This window comes from Oncorhynchus nerka, linkage group LG4 (assembly GCF_034236695.1).
Source record: "Oncorhynchus nerka isolate Pitt River linkage group LG4, Oner_Uvic_2.0, whole genome shotgun sequence".
Classification (NCBI taxonomy): Eukaryota; Metazoa; Chordata; class Actinopteri; order Salmoniformes; family Salmonidae; genus Oncorhynchus; species Oncorhynchus nerka.
The window spans coordinates 63,902,686-63,919,971 of NC_088399.1; the positions used below are offsets into that span (position 1 = coordinate 63,902,686).

General features: G+C 41.7%; 1 protein-coding gene across 2 annotated transcripts in view; it reads left to right on the forward strand.

Moving 5' to 3' along the window:
* LOC115128394 (tenascin-X-like) overlaps positions 1 to 14,625 on the forward strand; it is a 28,044-nt gene extending 13,419 nt beyond the window's left edge. Inside the window, exons 5-18 of one of the 2 annotated variants that reach the window (XM_029658218.2) lie at positions 931 to 1,084; positions 1,214 to 1,492; positions 2,293 to 5,058; positions 9,520 to 9,642; positions 9,766 to 9,909; positions 10,387 to 10,506; positions 10,785 to 10,937; positions 11,079 to 11,221; positions 11,340 to 11,472; positions 11,577 to 11,728; positions 12,141 to 12,237; positions 12,794 to 12,955; positions 13,150 to 13,313; positions 13,460 to 14,625. In XM_029658218.2, coding sequence (XP_029514078.1) covers positions 931 to 1,084; positions 1,214 to 1,492; positions 2,293 to 5,058; positions 9,520 to 9,642; positions 9,766 to 9,909; positions 10,387 to 10,506; positions 10,785 to 10,937; positions 11,079 to 11,221; positions 11,340 to 11,472; positions 11,577 to 11,728; positions 12,141 to 12,237; positions 12,794 to 12,955; positions 13,150 to 13,313; positions 13,460 to 13,558 — 4,689 coding nt within the window. In that variant the 3' untranslated portion in view covers positions 13,559 to 14,625. The remainder of the gene's footprint in view (positions 1 to 930; positions 1,085 to 1,213; positions 1,493 to 2,292; positions 5,059 to 9,519; positions 9,643 to 9,765; positions 9,910 to 10,386; positions 10,507 to 10,784; positions 10,938 to 11,078; positions 11,222 to 11,339; positions 11,473 to 11,576; positions 11,729 to 12,140; positions 12,238 to 12,793; positions 12,956 to 13,149; positions 13,314 to 13,459) is intronic. The other variant, XM_029658219.2, reaches the window with a different exon arrangement.
* The last annotated feature ends 2,661 nt before the right edge of the window (positions 14,626 to 17,286 follow it).

Here is a 17,286-nt window from a genome sequence, read left to right on the forward strand (position 1 = left end):
GCAGATGTGGGATGCTTGTTGCTAGGGCAACCGTAAACACTGTCAAAAACATGGCCCTGGCCAGACAAATGACTTCACTGGTCGGCAGCTGTGACAGAGCGGAAGGGAATGAATGAGGGAGATACACATTCATCTCTCATGTTTACAGATAAACAACACACGCAGACTAAACAGGACACAAACCCCACATTGTGCAAGATAAAGCACAATGACACGCTCAAAACTGGAGGCATATCACATACGCACTCTGTTGTAGGTCAACGCTGGGCAACCTGGCAACCCAGCTGGGCTCCATTTCCCATATGAGAGAATATATTACACCATTGTGAAAAACCTTGGAGAACACCCCCATATTGGAGTAATTGAGTAAAACCTGAAACTACTGCTTTTAAATGAATGGAAATAATGGTCGTCTTCCAACACATAGGTTGAAGAATAACAACCTGATACTGTTTCGGGTTTTAATAGCATATTTCCTCAGTTGGTTTCTCAAATGATCACATATCAATGAAGGAAATTGTGAGAGTTGGAACGTGAAAGGTTGACAACAGTTCTCAAAGCTTAGTGATCACCTGGATTCCCCCCTGACACGTTAATCATTTATTCTTTTCACAATACTACTACTACTACATCATTGGAATATGAGGCTGTTCATCTCAGTGCCAAGAAAATAGTAATATGATCATTAATAAATATGAGTCCAGTTACTAATTTTAGAGAGTAGGCTCAGCATGACAGAATTTGTAAATCAGCCTACTCCCCCTGCTGGTAAGCATACATGCACCCATTCCATATCATCTTTAACAGGTTCTAACTACAGTTACTTTAACAAATTAACTGAAATACCAGTAGGCCTGTGAAGGAAAAGGGATTATCAATCCTCGTGATATCTGTTCTAACATTGACTTGATCATTTTCTGTGCCACACAGAAAGAGGGCGATCAACAGATAACATCTCAGGTTGGAGGCAAGCTCACGGCCTACACCCAAACAGGCCTGGCGGCCGGGCAGGCGTACACGGTGACAATCAATGGAGAAATAGATGGGAGAATGGGCGCTGAGAGCACAGCAGAATTCACCACTCGTGAGTCAGGAAAGCCTATTTTGTATCCCCTTATTATCATGATCATCTGCTACTTCGGTTATCGATAGACATAAATGCTAAGTTGTTCTCCCCCCCCCCCCCCCCCACAACTGCTTTTCCCTCACCCAGTTATCTCTGGTCCCACAAACCTTCAAGTTGTGAAGACAACCACAACATCTGCCGTTGTCCAATGGGAACAATCGCAAGGAGACATCGACAGGTATCGCTTAACTGTTACACCCAATCAGACAGACGGAACAGCCAAGGGAAGACAAGACCTGACCCTGCCCCCTGAGAGGGACTCTGCCCAGATTGACGGTTTGGACCCGGGACATTTGTATGACATCACATTAGTGGCTGAAAAAGGCGGGATCAAGAGCAAGCCAGCAACAGTCCAAGTCACTCCTGGTGAGTTTTATTGGATGAGGGGGTTGCTTACCTTACTTACTACATTGTATATGAAAAGGTCCAGGGACTAGATTGTATGAGAAGCGATCTTGATTAAGTGGTTCAGATTATAATACTATATTTTGAGATAAGGGAGTTGCACAAACATACAGTCATGAAACAACAAAGATATTGTGAACTAAAGCGGAAGAAGCAGGAGAGAGAGAACGTCATCACTATGTTTAAAAAGAGAGAAATCTCTGAAACAAATTGGATTCCCTGGCAATGTGAATATGCAAGGGAGGCCAGCCCTGCTCCTGTGATGTGTTATCCCACTAAAGTGAACATGTCTAGACACGTCATTATTCAATCGAGAAGGTCATTGGAAGTGAAATTAAAATGTTACATTGAAATGAATTTATGTACAATATAAAACCTCCTCATGGAGCTAAGCTGATCTCTCTTCGTAATATACATTCTCCTTTTCTTTCTTTATTTTGTATGACTAATGCTGCTCTCTTTCTCGACAATAGTAGCACACACTTAACTCACAACATTGAATATTTCAGCACCCGAACAGTGAATGGCAAGGTTGTGTTGATGACCATATGTAATAATCTTTCCACTTCTCTCTGCAGGTTTGGACAGCACATAGGCCAACTATTTATTGCACTAATGTCAATGCAGGTGTTGTAGGAAAGAATACTTTTTTCGAATTGTTCAGTTCAAAGATAATATTTGTGACTTTCCCATTTGGATCTAACAGTGCTTCCCTCCTGTAGTTTTATCTTTGATTCCAAACAATCGCTTCATGCCTTTAGGAAAATCCACAAAGACAATATCCAGGGTGACCATGCCGGTAGCACCGGGAGTAGAAAGCCACGAGGGAGACTCAGCCGGGAATACAAAGCCTGTGAAGGACATCCTCAACACGAAGGCCAAGGGTGAAGAACCAGAGAGGGTGAAGGATGGGAGTGGACCAGGCTCTGTGACAGTCAAAGGCACCAATGGAACCAAAGAGGACACATCTGTTAGAACCAGTACAAGACCACTTGTCAACACAAACTACAGGGTTATACCTAAACCAGGTGATAGAATAACCTTGCCCAGGAAACCATACATTGGAGGCTCTATCCGTTTTAATGGTACAAGAGTCGGCCAGGGTGGGAGGAGAGTGGGTCACAGTCTTCTGAAAAAGCCTACGAGCAGAAATCCAATGGAGGTGCCAAAGGTCAAGGAGACCTTGGATACGGACTCTAAACCAGAGAATCCCTTTGTTGGGGACAAGACTGTAGCCTTAACTGTGAAAGAAACTAACCTGGAGACGAGTCCTCTTGGAGAAAAAGATGAAACTTTGACAAAGGCATATCCTGTCGGGATCCTTCCTGTAAATGGCACTTCAAGATCTGGTTCTGAACCGTCAGTGAAGGACTTACCCGATAGACAAAAAGATACAGAGATTGAAACAAATGAGCCAGGGCCAGGGACAGAGGGTTTGGAGCATACCACCACATCAGAAAGAAATACGACGGTTCACCCGAATGGGAAGAAATGTGTCAACAAGGTTAAATTGACACACAGGAAAGTCAATGTGACACGTGGAGAGAGAGTCATTGGAGGGCGGTTGAATGGCACAATAGTTCAACGTAAACCCACAGCAGGGCAGGGTTTCGCTGAAAAAGAGGACGGTGCCCTAAAAGTGTCCGAAACAGGACATTCAAACACAACAATTCATGAGCGTAACCGGGTCATTCACACACAGAGTAAAGCAGATGACATTTCTCCACACACCACCCAAAGTCCTACATATCCAACTTCCTCTTCACCAGTATCACCTACTTCCCACATGTCACTTTCTTCTTCAGCTCCCGCTAAGCATGATGAATCAATGACCGGTATGGGTCAACCTATGACTGACAGAGACGTGGCGAATGCAAAGACTTTGCCTGTTCCCCAAACCCAATCATCCAACCTCCCTCCAGAGAGGGAACCAACATCCTCCAGTGAATCAGAACAAAATGGTAAAGGACCATCTTCCTCCAACCCTGAGGACTCATACTCGGGTAAAGCTCATGTTGCAGTAGCAGAAGTGGGAGCCAGCAAAGATGGAGCGAAAACCGCTAACGGGGGATTGTTTGGAACCAAACAAAACAACACAAAGACTCTGAGAGTGGGCGGCTCACCACCTTTTCGCCGCCTACCTCCAAAGGGGCCCTACCAACGCCGCCCGTACCTAAATATGAGACCATTCCAAAACAGGACACGTTCACCTTTTTCAGCTCCCGCAAAACAAAATGAATCAAAGACCGGTACGGGTCAACCCATGACTGACAGACAACTAGTGTTTCCAAAGACATTAACCGTTTCCCCAGCACAATCCTCAACCCTCCCTTCAGATGCCCAGCCAGAGAGAGCACCAAAGTCCTCCAGTGAATCAGAACACAGTGGCAAAGGCTATTCATCATCATCATCCACTTCAGAGGAATCAGACTTTACTAAAGAAAATGTTGCTGTGGCAGAGGATGGTATCAGCAGAGATGGGGACAGGGCAACTGACGTGGTGTCGTCTGGAACTGAACAAAACAGGTCAAGGACTCTGACACTGGGCAGCACACCACCCTTGCGCCGTCTACCTCCAAAGGGGACGCAGCAACGCCGTCCACACCCAAATATGGGAGCATTCCCAAACAGGACGCGAACAAACCTGATACCCCCTTGGCATCCATCAAGAGGCCCCATACGCAGACCTTTCCCACCTAAACTGACAAACAGGAACAACGGCATCATCGTTCAAACCCCTCAAACAGGGGAGCAGGGCACCTACAGCACCAGCCAGAATGACACAAACACAGACCTAAAGCCCAAAACTCTCCTCAAGAAAACAAATGCCACAGCTGGTAAAATAGCACGAGATCAAACACACATAAGACATAACAGTAGCTTGAGCCAAAGGGGCCAAGATTCAAAAACAGGCCATCCTGACAAAGGTAGCCAAGTGAGTAAGAACGCTGACTCAAGAGACAGCCCAAACCAGATAAATGGGTCAGATGTCACTACTACTGGAAAAACAGGCCAGCCTCTAAACTCAGTGGGGGTTCAAAGCATAACCTCAGGAGGGCTCATACTCGTTTGGGAAGCACCAGAGGGGATGTACAGAAATTTCATAGTAACCCGGGAAGAGCATGGAAGTAAGAGCGAGGCAGAGAAAGAGGAGGAGAAGGAAGAGGAAGAGGAGGAGAGCAAGTCAGAGGAGGATAGGCAGGAGGAAGGGGAGGCGGAGGGACAAACTGAGAAGGAGAACAATGGGAATGAGGAGGAAAGTGAAATGGGGGTGAGTCAAGGTAAGGAGGGCGGGGAGGAGAACACTGTTACCAATAGCAAAAGTGATAACCAAAGACAGAGCAGCGACAGTAATGCTACGGCTAAAGTTGGCGACGGTGGTACAATCAAGTTCTCCAAAGTCCTTCCGGGGTCAGCTCGCTCATTCCGATTCCAGAATCTCCATCCACAGACCCGCTATTCCCTGTCTGTGTTTGGGAAGGGTCCCGGACTACGCTCCAAAATACACCGACTCATCGTCAGCACAGGTACCGGCCATAGTTTAAACTCTCCAACCTCTACAAGGGTTTATTCATTATCGTTCAAATACAGGACTTGGCTTTTCTTGAACTATGATGCATCCTCACACCGTTTTAGGTGAGGTACACTTGCACCACTGCTTGATCCATATCCATATCAAGAGCCGTCACACTCTTGATACTGTAACTTCCTGAATTACAGTACCTCATCACGTATGCTGTTAATTTGCATCATCTGCTTATTGATACCGTGAGCTGTGTCTCTTTTGGTTTGTCCTTGACAACCGGGGGCTTTTAATTAAAGCAATGTCCAAAGCTTTAATTGCAAAATATGCAATGACCAAATAACCATGCATATATGTGCTAATCAATTGCATTTCATGTTAACCCCTTGTTTATGCCATGTTGTGCAGTGATGCGTGCAACTGTGATGTGTGGTGTTCATACTGGGTGCATTGTGGGAAAACAGGTATGATTGCCAAAACACACAGGGGGAAATGGGCAGTTGTTTACTGGGAAACTTATTTGAAGTGCGTCCCATCAACAAATGTCATTTCCGAAATGTAATCTATAATCATTGCATTTGTAACAGTTGCAGATCCAGGTTTTTGATCAGTGACACATCTTACACAATAAACACATAGTCTCCCTGGTCCAAATACGACATATCATATACAGCCTGTGTTTTCCATTTTGTACGTGTACAGTATGTCAACACAAACACATCCGTGTGTTAAGCACACGCAGTGCATTCAGAAAGGATTCATACCCCTTGACTTATTCCACATTTTGTTGTGCTACAGCTTGAATTCAAAATGGATGAAATCTTTTTTTTTACCCATCTACACACAATACCGCAAATTGACAAAGTGAATACATGTTTTTAGATTTTTTTTTCAAACGTATTGAACATTAAATACAGTAATATCTCATTTACATAAGTATTCACACCCCTGAGTCAATACTTTGTAGAAGCACTTTTGGCGGCGATTACAGCTGTGAGTCTTTTTTGGGGAAGTCTCTAAGAGCTTTGCACACCAGGATTATTGTTTAAAAAAAATCTTCAAACTCTGTCAAGTTGATTGTTGATCATTGCTAGTCAGCCATTTTCAAGCCGATTTAAGTCAAAACTGTAACTAGGCCACTCTGGAACATTCAATGTCGTCTTGGTAATCAACTCCAGTGTAAATACGGCCTTGTGTTTTAGGTTATTGTCCTGCTGAAAGGTGAATTTGTCTCCCAGGGTCTGTTGGAAAGCAGACAACCAGGTTTTCCTCTAGGATTTTGCCTGTGCTTATAGCTGTTTTCCATTTCTTGTTTTGGAACATTTGTATTCTGTACAGGCTTCCTTCTTTTCACTCTGCCATTTAGGTTAGTATTATGGAGTAACTACAATGTTGTCGAGCCATCCTCAGTTCACAACCACTAAACTCTAACCATTTTAAAATCACCATTGGCCTAATGGTGAAATCCCTGACCAGTTTCCTTCCTCTCCGGCAACTGAGTTAGGAAGGACACCTGTATCTTTGTAGTGACTGGGTGTATTGGTACACCATCCAATGTATAATGAATGAATTCACCATGCTCAAAGGGATATTCCGGGTCTGCTTTTAAAATTTGATTACCCATTAACCAATAGGTGCCCTTCTTTGCGAGGTATTGGAAAACCTCCCTGGTCTTTGTTGTTGTATCTGTGTTTGAAATTCACTGTTCAACTGAGGGACCTTACAGATAATTGTACGTGTGGGTACAGAGATGAGGTAGTCATTCAAAAATCACGTTAAACACACAGAGGGAGCCCATGCAACTTATTATATGACATGTTAAGCACATTTTGACAATTGTTTTGACTTTCTAAAATGTTCTACAAACAAAAATTCCACTTTGACATTATGGGCTATTGTGTGTAAATCAGTGACACAACATCTCAATTTACTCAATTTTAAATACAGGCTGTAACACAACAAAATGTTTGTTTTTTTAAGTAAAATGGTGTGAATACTTTCTGAAGGCACTGTACTAATGAAAATGACTCTGATATTCATGAGACATTGAATCATTCAGCCACAACCGTCCTTCACTGCTGGTCTGATCTTCTCTCACTTAGGGTAAGCTTTAAGTCAGCAACCTTCATTGGCTCCCTTCATCACTCACAAAACCCAGGGTAAGACCATGGTTGGTCTCTATGGTTTTTCCTGATCTTAAGTGTGAAATGTACAGATTTTAATCCTATGAGTCTTTTTATATCTAAAAAAAGAAGAAAATAATTAAATTCCACAAGGTTAACGATTTTTTTAACGTTTATTTATTTTTTAAATATTTTTTTTTCAGAGGGTGAGGTCTCAAATGTTATTTAGAATCATTACGGCAGGCTTCTGCTCACTCAAGGTTGAAAATCTGTTGGTCAACACATTTCTTATCCCTTAGAAATGATTTATCTTGCTTTATCTCTCTTATTTGTGTATTTAAAACAATTAGCGGTAAACTGTATTTGTTATCAACATCTTAAGATTTTTCCTTTCTTCTGTTATAACTATTTTCATTTTCTCTTTCCTGACAACTTTTTTTTTTCAGGATCAAAAGACCAGCTCAACATTAATATCTCATCCTTTTCCCTTGCTGCTTTCCAGGGTCCAACATCTGCATTTAACAGTGACACATTTGTCTGTTTTAGTATATGCTGTACTGCGTATACTGTATATATGTTTGCACTGTACATATATACACAAACTAATTGGAGCACTAATAATAACAGCGTGAGTAAAGTATGGGTGCACCTACAGTTTAGGGCATACTGACCACAGGAGGTCAGTGGCACCTTAATTGGGGAGGACGGGCTCGTGAAAATGGCTGGAGCGGAATTAGTGGAATGGTTTTAAATACATCAAACACATGGTTTGATGCCATTCCATATGCTCTGTTCCAGCCATTATTATGAGCTGTCCTCCCCTCAGAAGCCTCCACTGATATTGACCTTCTAATCTATTACTTCTCCACACATGTAGTAATGACTTACCTTCTCCTCAAGACTACCTTTTCTGTTTCTCAAATGTATTGTAAGCTCTGTTTCCAAGTCCACTATTTTTACCTTCCTTTCTTTCGTCTTGTTTTTATTTGTCTTTCTTTGTTTTTATGTCTCTCTTCCTGTTTTTATTCGTCTTTCATTGTTTTTATGTCTTTCTTCCTGTTTTTATTTGTCTTTCTTTGTTTTTATGTCTTTCTTCCTGTTTTTATTTGTCTTTCTTTGTTTTTATGTCTTTCTTCCTGTTTTTATTTGTCATTCTTTGTTTTTATGTCTTTCTTCCTGTTTTTATTTGTCTTTCTTTGGTTTTGTCTTTCTTCCTGTTTTTATTCGTCTTTCATTGTTTTTATGTCTTTCTTCCTGTTTTTATTTGTCTTTCTTTGTTTTTATGTCTTTCTTCCTGTTTTTATTTGTCTTTCTTTGTTTTTATGTCTTTCTTCCTGTTTTTATTTGTCATTCTTTGTTTTTATGTCTTTCTTCCTGTTTTTATTTGTCTTTCTTTGTTTTTGTCTTTCTTCCTGTTTTTATTTGTCTTTCTTCCTGTTTTTATTTGTCTTTCTATGTTTTTGTCTTTCTTCCTGTTTTTATTTGTCTTTCTTCCTGTTTTTATTTGTCTTTCTTTGTTTTTATGTCTTTCTTCCTGTTTTTATTTGTCATTCTTTGTTTTTATGTCTTTCTTCCTGTTTTTATTTGTCTTTCTTTGTTTTTGTCTTTCTTCCTGTTTTTATTTGTCTTTCTTCCTGTTTTTATTTGTCTTTCTATGTTTTAGTCTTTCTTCCTGTTTTTATTTGTCTTTCTTTGTTTTTATGTCTTTCTTCCTGTTTTTATTTGTCTTTCTTCCTGTTTTTATTTGTCTTTCTTCCTGTTTTTATTTGTCTTTCTTCCTGTTTTTATTTGTCTTTCTTTGTTTTTATGTCTTTCTTCCTGTTTTTATTTGTCTTTCTTTGTTTTTATGTCTTTCTTCCTGTTTTTATTTGTCTTTCTTTGTTTTTATGTCTTTCTTCCTGTTTTTATTTGTCTTTCTTCCTGTTTTTATTTGTCTTTCTTCCTGTTTTTATTTGTCTTTCTTTGTTTTAGTCTTTCTTCCTGTTTTTATTTGTCTTTCTTTGTTTTTGTCTTTCTTCCTGTTTTTATTTGTCTTTCTTTGTTTTTATGTCTTTCTTCCTGTTTTTATTTGTCTTTCTATGTTTTAGTCTTTCTTCCTGTTTTTATTTGTCTTTCTTTGTTTTTATGTCTTTCTTCCTGTTTTTATTTGTCTTTCTTTGTTTTTGTCTTTCTTCCTGTTTTTATTTGTCTTTCTATGTTTTAGTCTTTCTTCCTGTTTTTATTTGTCTTTCTTTGTTTTTATGTCTTTCTTCCTGTTTTTATTTGTCTTTCTATATCTTTTTCCTTCTTTCATTACTCTTTTTTGCTCTCAATCACACATATCCTTCCCATGCCATGCCCAGGCCCAGAGCTTCCCTCAGGTCTTGTCTTCAGTGAAGTGACTGAGACGTCTCTCTCTGTATCCTGGACCAAGCCAAAAAGTCCAGTGAGTGGCTTCAAGGTCACCTACACTCACACACAGGAAGGTAGGACCTTACACAGATGTTCTGGAAGTCAACATCCGGACTGTTGAGTCACGTCACATCATTGTGTGTTCTTTACATCTGTAGAAACACTTCATATTTCGCAATTTGTCCGCTCTATTCCAGGGGAGCCTGTCTCAGTAATGGTGGACTCTGGGGATTCCACTCTGGCACTGTCAAAGCTCTCTCCGGGGTCCTCCTATGAGGTCAGTGTGATATCCGTCCTTGGACTGGACGAGAGCGATGCAATCAAAGACCTGGTTATGACACGTAAGTTTACTGTTGACTTTCAGTTTTCGGATGAATGTTAATTTACAGGAAGTTATCCGATTATAAATTATAGTAAATTATCAAGACTATCGACGTCCATTTTTTTTTGGTCCTTTGTGATGTCTCGGCCAACGAATTTAAGTTAATTAAGCATTAAAAACCACATGAATGATGTGTGTTTTGTTTCTTACTTTCGTGTGTGTTCTTCAATGGGTTCTGTGTTCTGATAATGGTTCTAGCAGGTGCAGGATCTGGGAAAGATCTGTGCATTTTCATATTTTCTCAAAGGGTCTATTCTGGAACTGCTTCAATTAAAATGTCTAAATACTTTATTTATTTATTTAGCAAGAATGAGATTCTTATGTTCCATATGTTGCGAAATCCAATGATACATCAAAGGGGTTTGAATTCACACTGTGATAACTAACGCTCACTTTCTCGTGCCTTCATTTTCTTCACAACCCAAACCCATCTTAGTCCCTGACCCTCCAACGACTCTCCAGGCCATTAATGTCACAGACACCAAGGCGTTGCTGCTATGGCGACCAGCACTGGCAACGGTTGACCGCTACGTCATAGTTTATGGCTCTGAAAAAGGTAACGGGTATCACAGGTTGGATATTCATTACAACAATATCCTGTGGGACTTTTTAAAACCCCTAGCCATATTAGAGCATTTCCCTTCCCAGTTGGAGCTTTCACAGGCCACAGTCATTCTAGATGAGATCATAATACTTGTATTGGCCAACCAGTTTATGACCACCCCTACAGCATTACAATATAAACACTGAGAAATCAATTCAATCCTGAAGCCTACCTCTCTCCACTGCCACTCACCTGCTCTCTCTTTGCCGCTTGTTTCTGTGTCAACCAAGGGTCAGATGATGTGAAGATCACTGTGTCGGGCAACGCGGCCGAGCAGCAGCTGAAGGACCTGCAGGGCTCCACTATGTACACCGTCACGGTCACCAGTCAGTTGGGCAACCTGGATGGCCCTGCCGCCATCACCGTCTTCACCACCGCCAGTGGTCAGTCCGGCACACACTCTCAAACTACCCTAATGCTTTAAACAATCAACTCACCCGAGACAGAGAAGAAAAGGAAGGCTGCTGTTTTGATTGAATCCCACAACTGAGCTTCTTGTGGTTGTGTCCATGTCCTTCTGGCAGGATCTGGGGGAGACGGGGAAGTCCCGCGTGACCTGAAGGCCAGTCAGGTGACTCCTCGCTCAGCGTTGCTGACGTGGAAACCGCCCTCTGTCGCTGTGGGAAGCTACAAGCTGACCTATCAGGCGGAGGGACAGGAGATGCAGGTAAGGAACTGATTAAAAAGGTGGAGACAGACACACATTCTATTTTATTCAGTACAGCACACGAGGACAAAATGCAACAAACACTGGTCTAGACAGATACCTTTTAACTTCTCAACAGGAGGTTACCATTGACTCCACAGTAACGGAGTTCAAGTTGACCAGGCTGCATCCCATGTCCAAGTACACCGTGCAGCTACAGGGAGAGAGGGGAGGGAGCTATACTGCTGCAATTTCCACTGAGTTCACCACAGGTAAGTGGCCAAATATATTTGACTAAACTGAACAAATTAAATACGTACATCGAAAGCGCAGTTTCATAAAGTTGGTGTCTCTCTTTGATTTTTTTCTCTCTCAGGGAATCTCCGGTACCCCTTCCCAAGTGACTGTTCCCAGGAGCTGCTGAACGGGATGCATGAGTCTGGAGAGGTGGAGATCTTCCCCAATGGAAGGCAGGGAAAACCAGTGTTGGTCTACTGCGACCAGGTGACTGATGGAGGCGGCTGGACGGTAAGAGAAGATGATTGTGAGACCACACAAAAATTATCTTTTGGTATTTCATTAGTCCACTGTCGATACAGTCCCCAAAAAGGTTCTGCATGTCAGCAGTCAAGTTGTCAAGATATAAGTCTATCTTGAAAACGTGATTGCTGACATGCAGAAAATGTTGGGACGGTATCAACAGGGAACTAACAAAACAAAAGAGTGGTATTTCACTTTAACTGACATGTTAAGGGTTGGTTTAGCATGGTATATGTCAGCTGTATGAGCGTGTGTGTGCGCGTGTGTGTGCGTGTGTGTGTGTGTGTGTGTGTGTGTGTGTGTGTGTGTGTGTGTGTGTGTGTGTGTGTGTGTGTGTGTGTGTGTGTGTGTGTGTGTGTGTGTGTGTGTGTGTGTGTGTGTGTGTGTGTGTGTGTTACAGGTCTTCCAGAGAAGGATGGATGGGAAAACTGACTTCTTCCGAGGTTGGGAGAACTACAGCAAAGGATTTGGAGAACTGAGTGGGGAATTTTGGCTGGGTGAGAGTCATTTGTCACGCGAAGTTTGTTTTCACCCGCTTCAGCAGCAGTGTACCAGCGTAACATCAAACGGAACGGCTATATTGACGACGCAAAAGCTAAACCATGTCACTTTTACGTAAACAGCGCTAGCCCTGGTGACAGATCAACTCGGTAAATAGACCCATTGCTAGGCAGAGAAATTAAACAGTGCAGTGCCAGATGAGAAGGATCAATTTAATGTGGAAACGTATGGCAAGAGGGTAGAAAAAAAGCAGACTACTGGCACTATTGGTGCACAAACAGAAGGAAAACCAAGAGCAGTAGCAGAGGGCCTATCACTAAGTCCTTTCACTATTATTGGAGCAATTGGCTGAGCATTAGCGCCGGCAGCACAGTATCCACTATTCTAACATTGAGGGGCATCATGCTCTACTGCGCAGATCTGATGAAAATAATAGTCTTCGGCGCCCCCTAGAGGCAATACATATAGTTTACTACAGTTGGCTTGGCAGTAAGCATTTCTTTTGTGTGTGCTATAACACCTTCTTTCCCACTCATCTCTATCCGTATATAGGTAATGAGAACCTACACAATCTAACCAGCATGGCACCGATGACCCTACGTGTGGACCTCCGTGCAGGGGACGAATCCGTGTTTGCCAAGTACTCCACGTTCACGGTGGACACTGTTAGGAGGAACTACGCTCTCAAAGTGTCTGGGTACAGCGGTACAGCAGGTATGAACAGAATCTGTCCACTAAAACACGATTGACCTCTTATTGTGCATATCTCCACATAATCATTAAACCCCATCGTTTATTCCCTCTCCTTTTCCCTCTATTCCACACCTACTGTTTTTCCCCTCCTCGCGCCTGCCATCCGTCTTTCCACTCGATCTCCCCTTTCCCTCTCTCCTTTTTCGTCCCGGTAGGTGACTCTATGAGTTACCACAACGGGCGCATGTTCTCTACCAGAGACAGAGACCCCGCGCCTTTCATCACCCGCTGCGCCATGTCCTATAGGGGGGGTTGGTGGTATAAGAACTGCCACCAGGCCAACCTTAATGGCCTCTACGACACCAGTGTCAATCACCAGGTAATCCCAGCTGACTTCATACCTCATTTCACTATTTCAGAGTCTAAATCATCAAATTAATCTAAGTCAAGTAATCTAAGTCAGCTACTACAATCAGTTACATTTTTGGGGTGGTTTATTAACCTAATTATCTCTTTGTGTCTCAGGGTTTGATCTGGACTGCCTGGAAAGGCAAGGATTATTCTGTCCCTTTCACTGAGATGAAGCTCAGACCAACATCCTTCACCCCTCCAACTCAGGGGTAATGACAAAGTGGTGGACAGAAAATGAGAAGGGGAGAGAGGCACACTTTATGAACACACACACACACACACACACAACCCCCAGGTAACTGCCAAAATAAAGGAAACACAGATAGTGTCTTAATAGGGCGTTGGGCCATCACGAGCCAGAACAGCTTCAATGCATCTTGGCATTGTTTCTACAAGTGTCTGGAACTCTTATGGAGGGAGGCGACACCATTCATCCTCGAGAAATTCCATAATTTGGTGTTTTGTTGATGGTGGTGGAAAACGCTGTCTCAGGCACCACTTCAGAAACTCCCATAAGTGTTCAAGTGGGTTGAGATATGGTGACTGACACACACACACACACACACACACACACACACACACACTTTTAAACTCCTATGCTCATTTGAGACCCCTCTTTCAAAGTCACTGAGATCTCTTCTTCTAGCCAGGGTAGCCAAAATAATGGGGCAACTGAGCATTTTTATACATGACCCTAAGCATGATGGGATGTTAATTGCTTAATTAACTCAGGAACCACACCTGTGTGGATGAACTTGCTTTCAATATACCTTGTATCCCTTGTTTACTCAAGTGTTTCCTTCATTTGGCCAGTTTCCTGTACATAAGCACACAGGCAAACACACTCAATCCCACCCACAGAACATGCACCTATTAGCTTTTGTTGAAAAATCTCCAAATGCCTTTCTCTCCAGACTAAAGCGAGGACAGTTATCCATCCGTATGTTATATTGTACAGTTTCTAGATTATCTTTGCAATGTCCATTTTTTATTTTTTTTATTACTCTAAGTGTTGTGGCACCCCTCTCGTCAGCTGTAAAAAAAAAGAAAATGTATGCATTGTCCCCTCGCAATGATGGTACAACCGTGGAAATGAGCGGGTGAATAATGGAGATTTATGTGTGTACTTGACTGGTAATTCTCAAGTTGTGTCCTTTGTTTGTCTTATTTGTGGTTGTATGTCCTGTATTTTCTGTTGCCCCCAATTCTCAAATTGTAGTTGCTACAATAATATAAAAAATGATGGTGGAACACGGGCAGCAGAATTAAAATGATTTGATATTTTTTTTGCTTTCTGCTTTCGTGTATTATGTCTGCTTCCAGTGTTGTAAATGGGCTAATAGTTCAACATCAGTCTTTATTTACATTGCGGACACAAAATGCACTGGGTGTACCGTTATACGAGCAAGTACTGTATGTAAGTGAGGTTCTCATTAGGTGTTAGTAGGTGTTAGATTTGGAGACCTTGATGATAAACTGCACAGTGACAAAAGGTGTTACAATACAGTTATTTTTTAAAATGTTGAATACCAAACCTCCTCACTCTACCAAACTCCCCAGTTAGTCCCAATTTATGTATTTTTTTATTTCACCTTTATTTAACCAGGAAGGCCATTTGAGAACAAGTTCTCATTTACAATTGCGACCTGGCCAAGATAAAGCAAAGCAGTGCGATGCAAACACAGAGTTACACACGGGATAAACAAACGTACAGTCAATAACGCAATAGAGAAATCTATGTACAGTGTGTGAAAATGTAGTGAGCTAAGGCAATAAATAGGCCATAGTGGCGAAATAATGACAATTTAGCAAATAAACACTGGAGTAATAGAAGTGCAGAAGATGAATGTGCAAGTAGAGATACTGGGGTGCAAAGGAGCAAATAAAATGCCTTCCATAGTTATGCATTACCACCGGCCATTACTCACTGACAAAGACTACACCTACTGCACTTTTACTCAAATGAAAACAGTTGTACTACAACAAGACAATTAATGTCCACAATCAGATCTATTTGAACCTTCTATTATTACATATGCAGTGAGTGTACAAAACATTAGGAACACCTGCTCTTATCATGACATAGACCGACGGTGAAAGCTATGACCCCTTATTGATGTCACTTGTTAAATCCACTTCAATCAGTGTAGACGAAGGGGAGGAGACGGGTTAAAGAAGGATTTTTAAGCCTTGAGACAAATGAGACATGGATTGTGTATGTGTGCCATTCAGAGAGTGAATGGGCAAGACAAAAGATTGAAGTGTCTTTGAAACGGGGTACGGTGCCAGGCGCACCGGTTTGAGTGTGTCAAAAACTGCAACACCAGATTTTTTTTAACGCTCAACAGTTTCCCATGTGTATCAAGAATGGTCCACCACCGAAAAAGGCCATTTAGCCAACTTGACACAACTATGGGAAGCATTGGAGTCAACATGGGCCTGTGGAACACTTTCGACACGTTGTAGACTCCACGCCCCGACGAAATTGGGGCAGTTCTAAGGGCAAAAGGGAGGGTGCAACTCAATATTAGGAAAGTGTTCTTAATGTTTTCTACACTCGGTGAATATAATGGACTGTGTACCATTTAATTACGTGGATTGAGTTTTAATATTTAATTCTATGGGATTGATACCTCTGCACGGAATGTTCATTCCATCATCCATTATGACATGGACCACTACATGCAAGGTTCCAAGAACACACATTTCCCTCAAACAGGTACACATTTCCCTCAAACAGGTACACATTTCCCTCAAACAGGTACACATTTCCCTCAAACAGGTACACATTCCCTCAAACAGGTACACATTTCCCTCAAACAGGTACACATTTCCCTCAAACAGGTACACATTTCCTTCACATACACCATGCCGAGAGGGAGAAAGGTATGATTTTTATGTTTCAGGATTATACTTAAAAAAAAAAAAATGTAACCATTGATATTACAGATGATTATTAAACCATGATGGTTTATTTATGTACTGCTAATGTAAATAGCATAAGCTTGTTTTAACAATGTGTACATATTTCTCACAATACCCGGGAGAGAACAAGCATCACTGCTAAATGTACTGAGGCTTCCAGGTAATGACCTCTCTACTTAACACACACCCACTGACAGACAGACGGACAGACAAGAGTCCATCTTACCTGGTTACATGGTCAAATCTCCACAGTGATGCTGTAACAGCCCAGGTGGAGGTTCCTGTACCAACCCAGGTTCCTGATCAGCAAGTCCACATGAAGCCATTGGTGAACCCTGTGGTGGCCCTATTGCAAAAGGTATGTAAAAAATTAGGTCATTTAGAGTCTAATGTGTTACAAAGATAATGTATGTTAACACAGTGACATACAGTATCATATTAATTTGTATAGCAATTGACAATAACCATGTACAGTACCAGTCAAAAGTTTGGACACACCTACTCATTCAAGGGTTTTTCTTTATTTTGTCTATTTTCTACATTGTAGAATAATAGTGAAAACATCAAAACTATGAAATAACACATATGGAATCATGTAGTAACCAAGAAAAGTGTTAAACAAATCAAAATATATTTTATACTTAAGATTCTTCAAAGTAGCCACCCTTTGCCTTGATGACAGCTGTGTACACGCTTGCCATTCATTATGAGTTCATAAGAAGGGATTGTGTGACACGGACAAGGAGTAATTAAAGTTAATGAACACCATTCCAACTAGGAAGAAACGAATGGGTTGGGGACTGAGTAAACAAATAAGGTTGTTAGCCTATGGTTGACCCTACAGAAACTTAGCTCTGGGGTTTTTAGATAAGACAGTGAGTGTATTCCTATGTTTTCTGTTAATTAGAACTGTCAGTTCAGTGGTGATCGATAATGTTGAGGGGTCTAAAGTTATCTGGGAGTGTGTTAGTAAGTTAGAATGAACTTTTCACCTCACTTTGTCCCGGTCGAGAGGA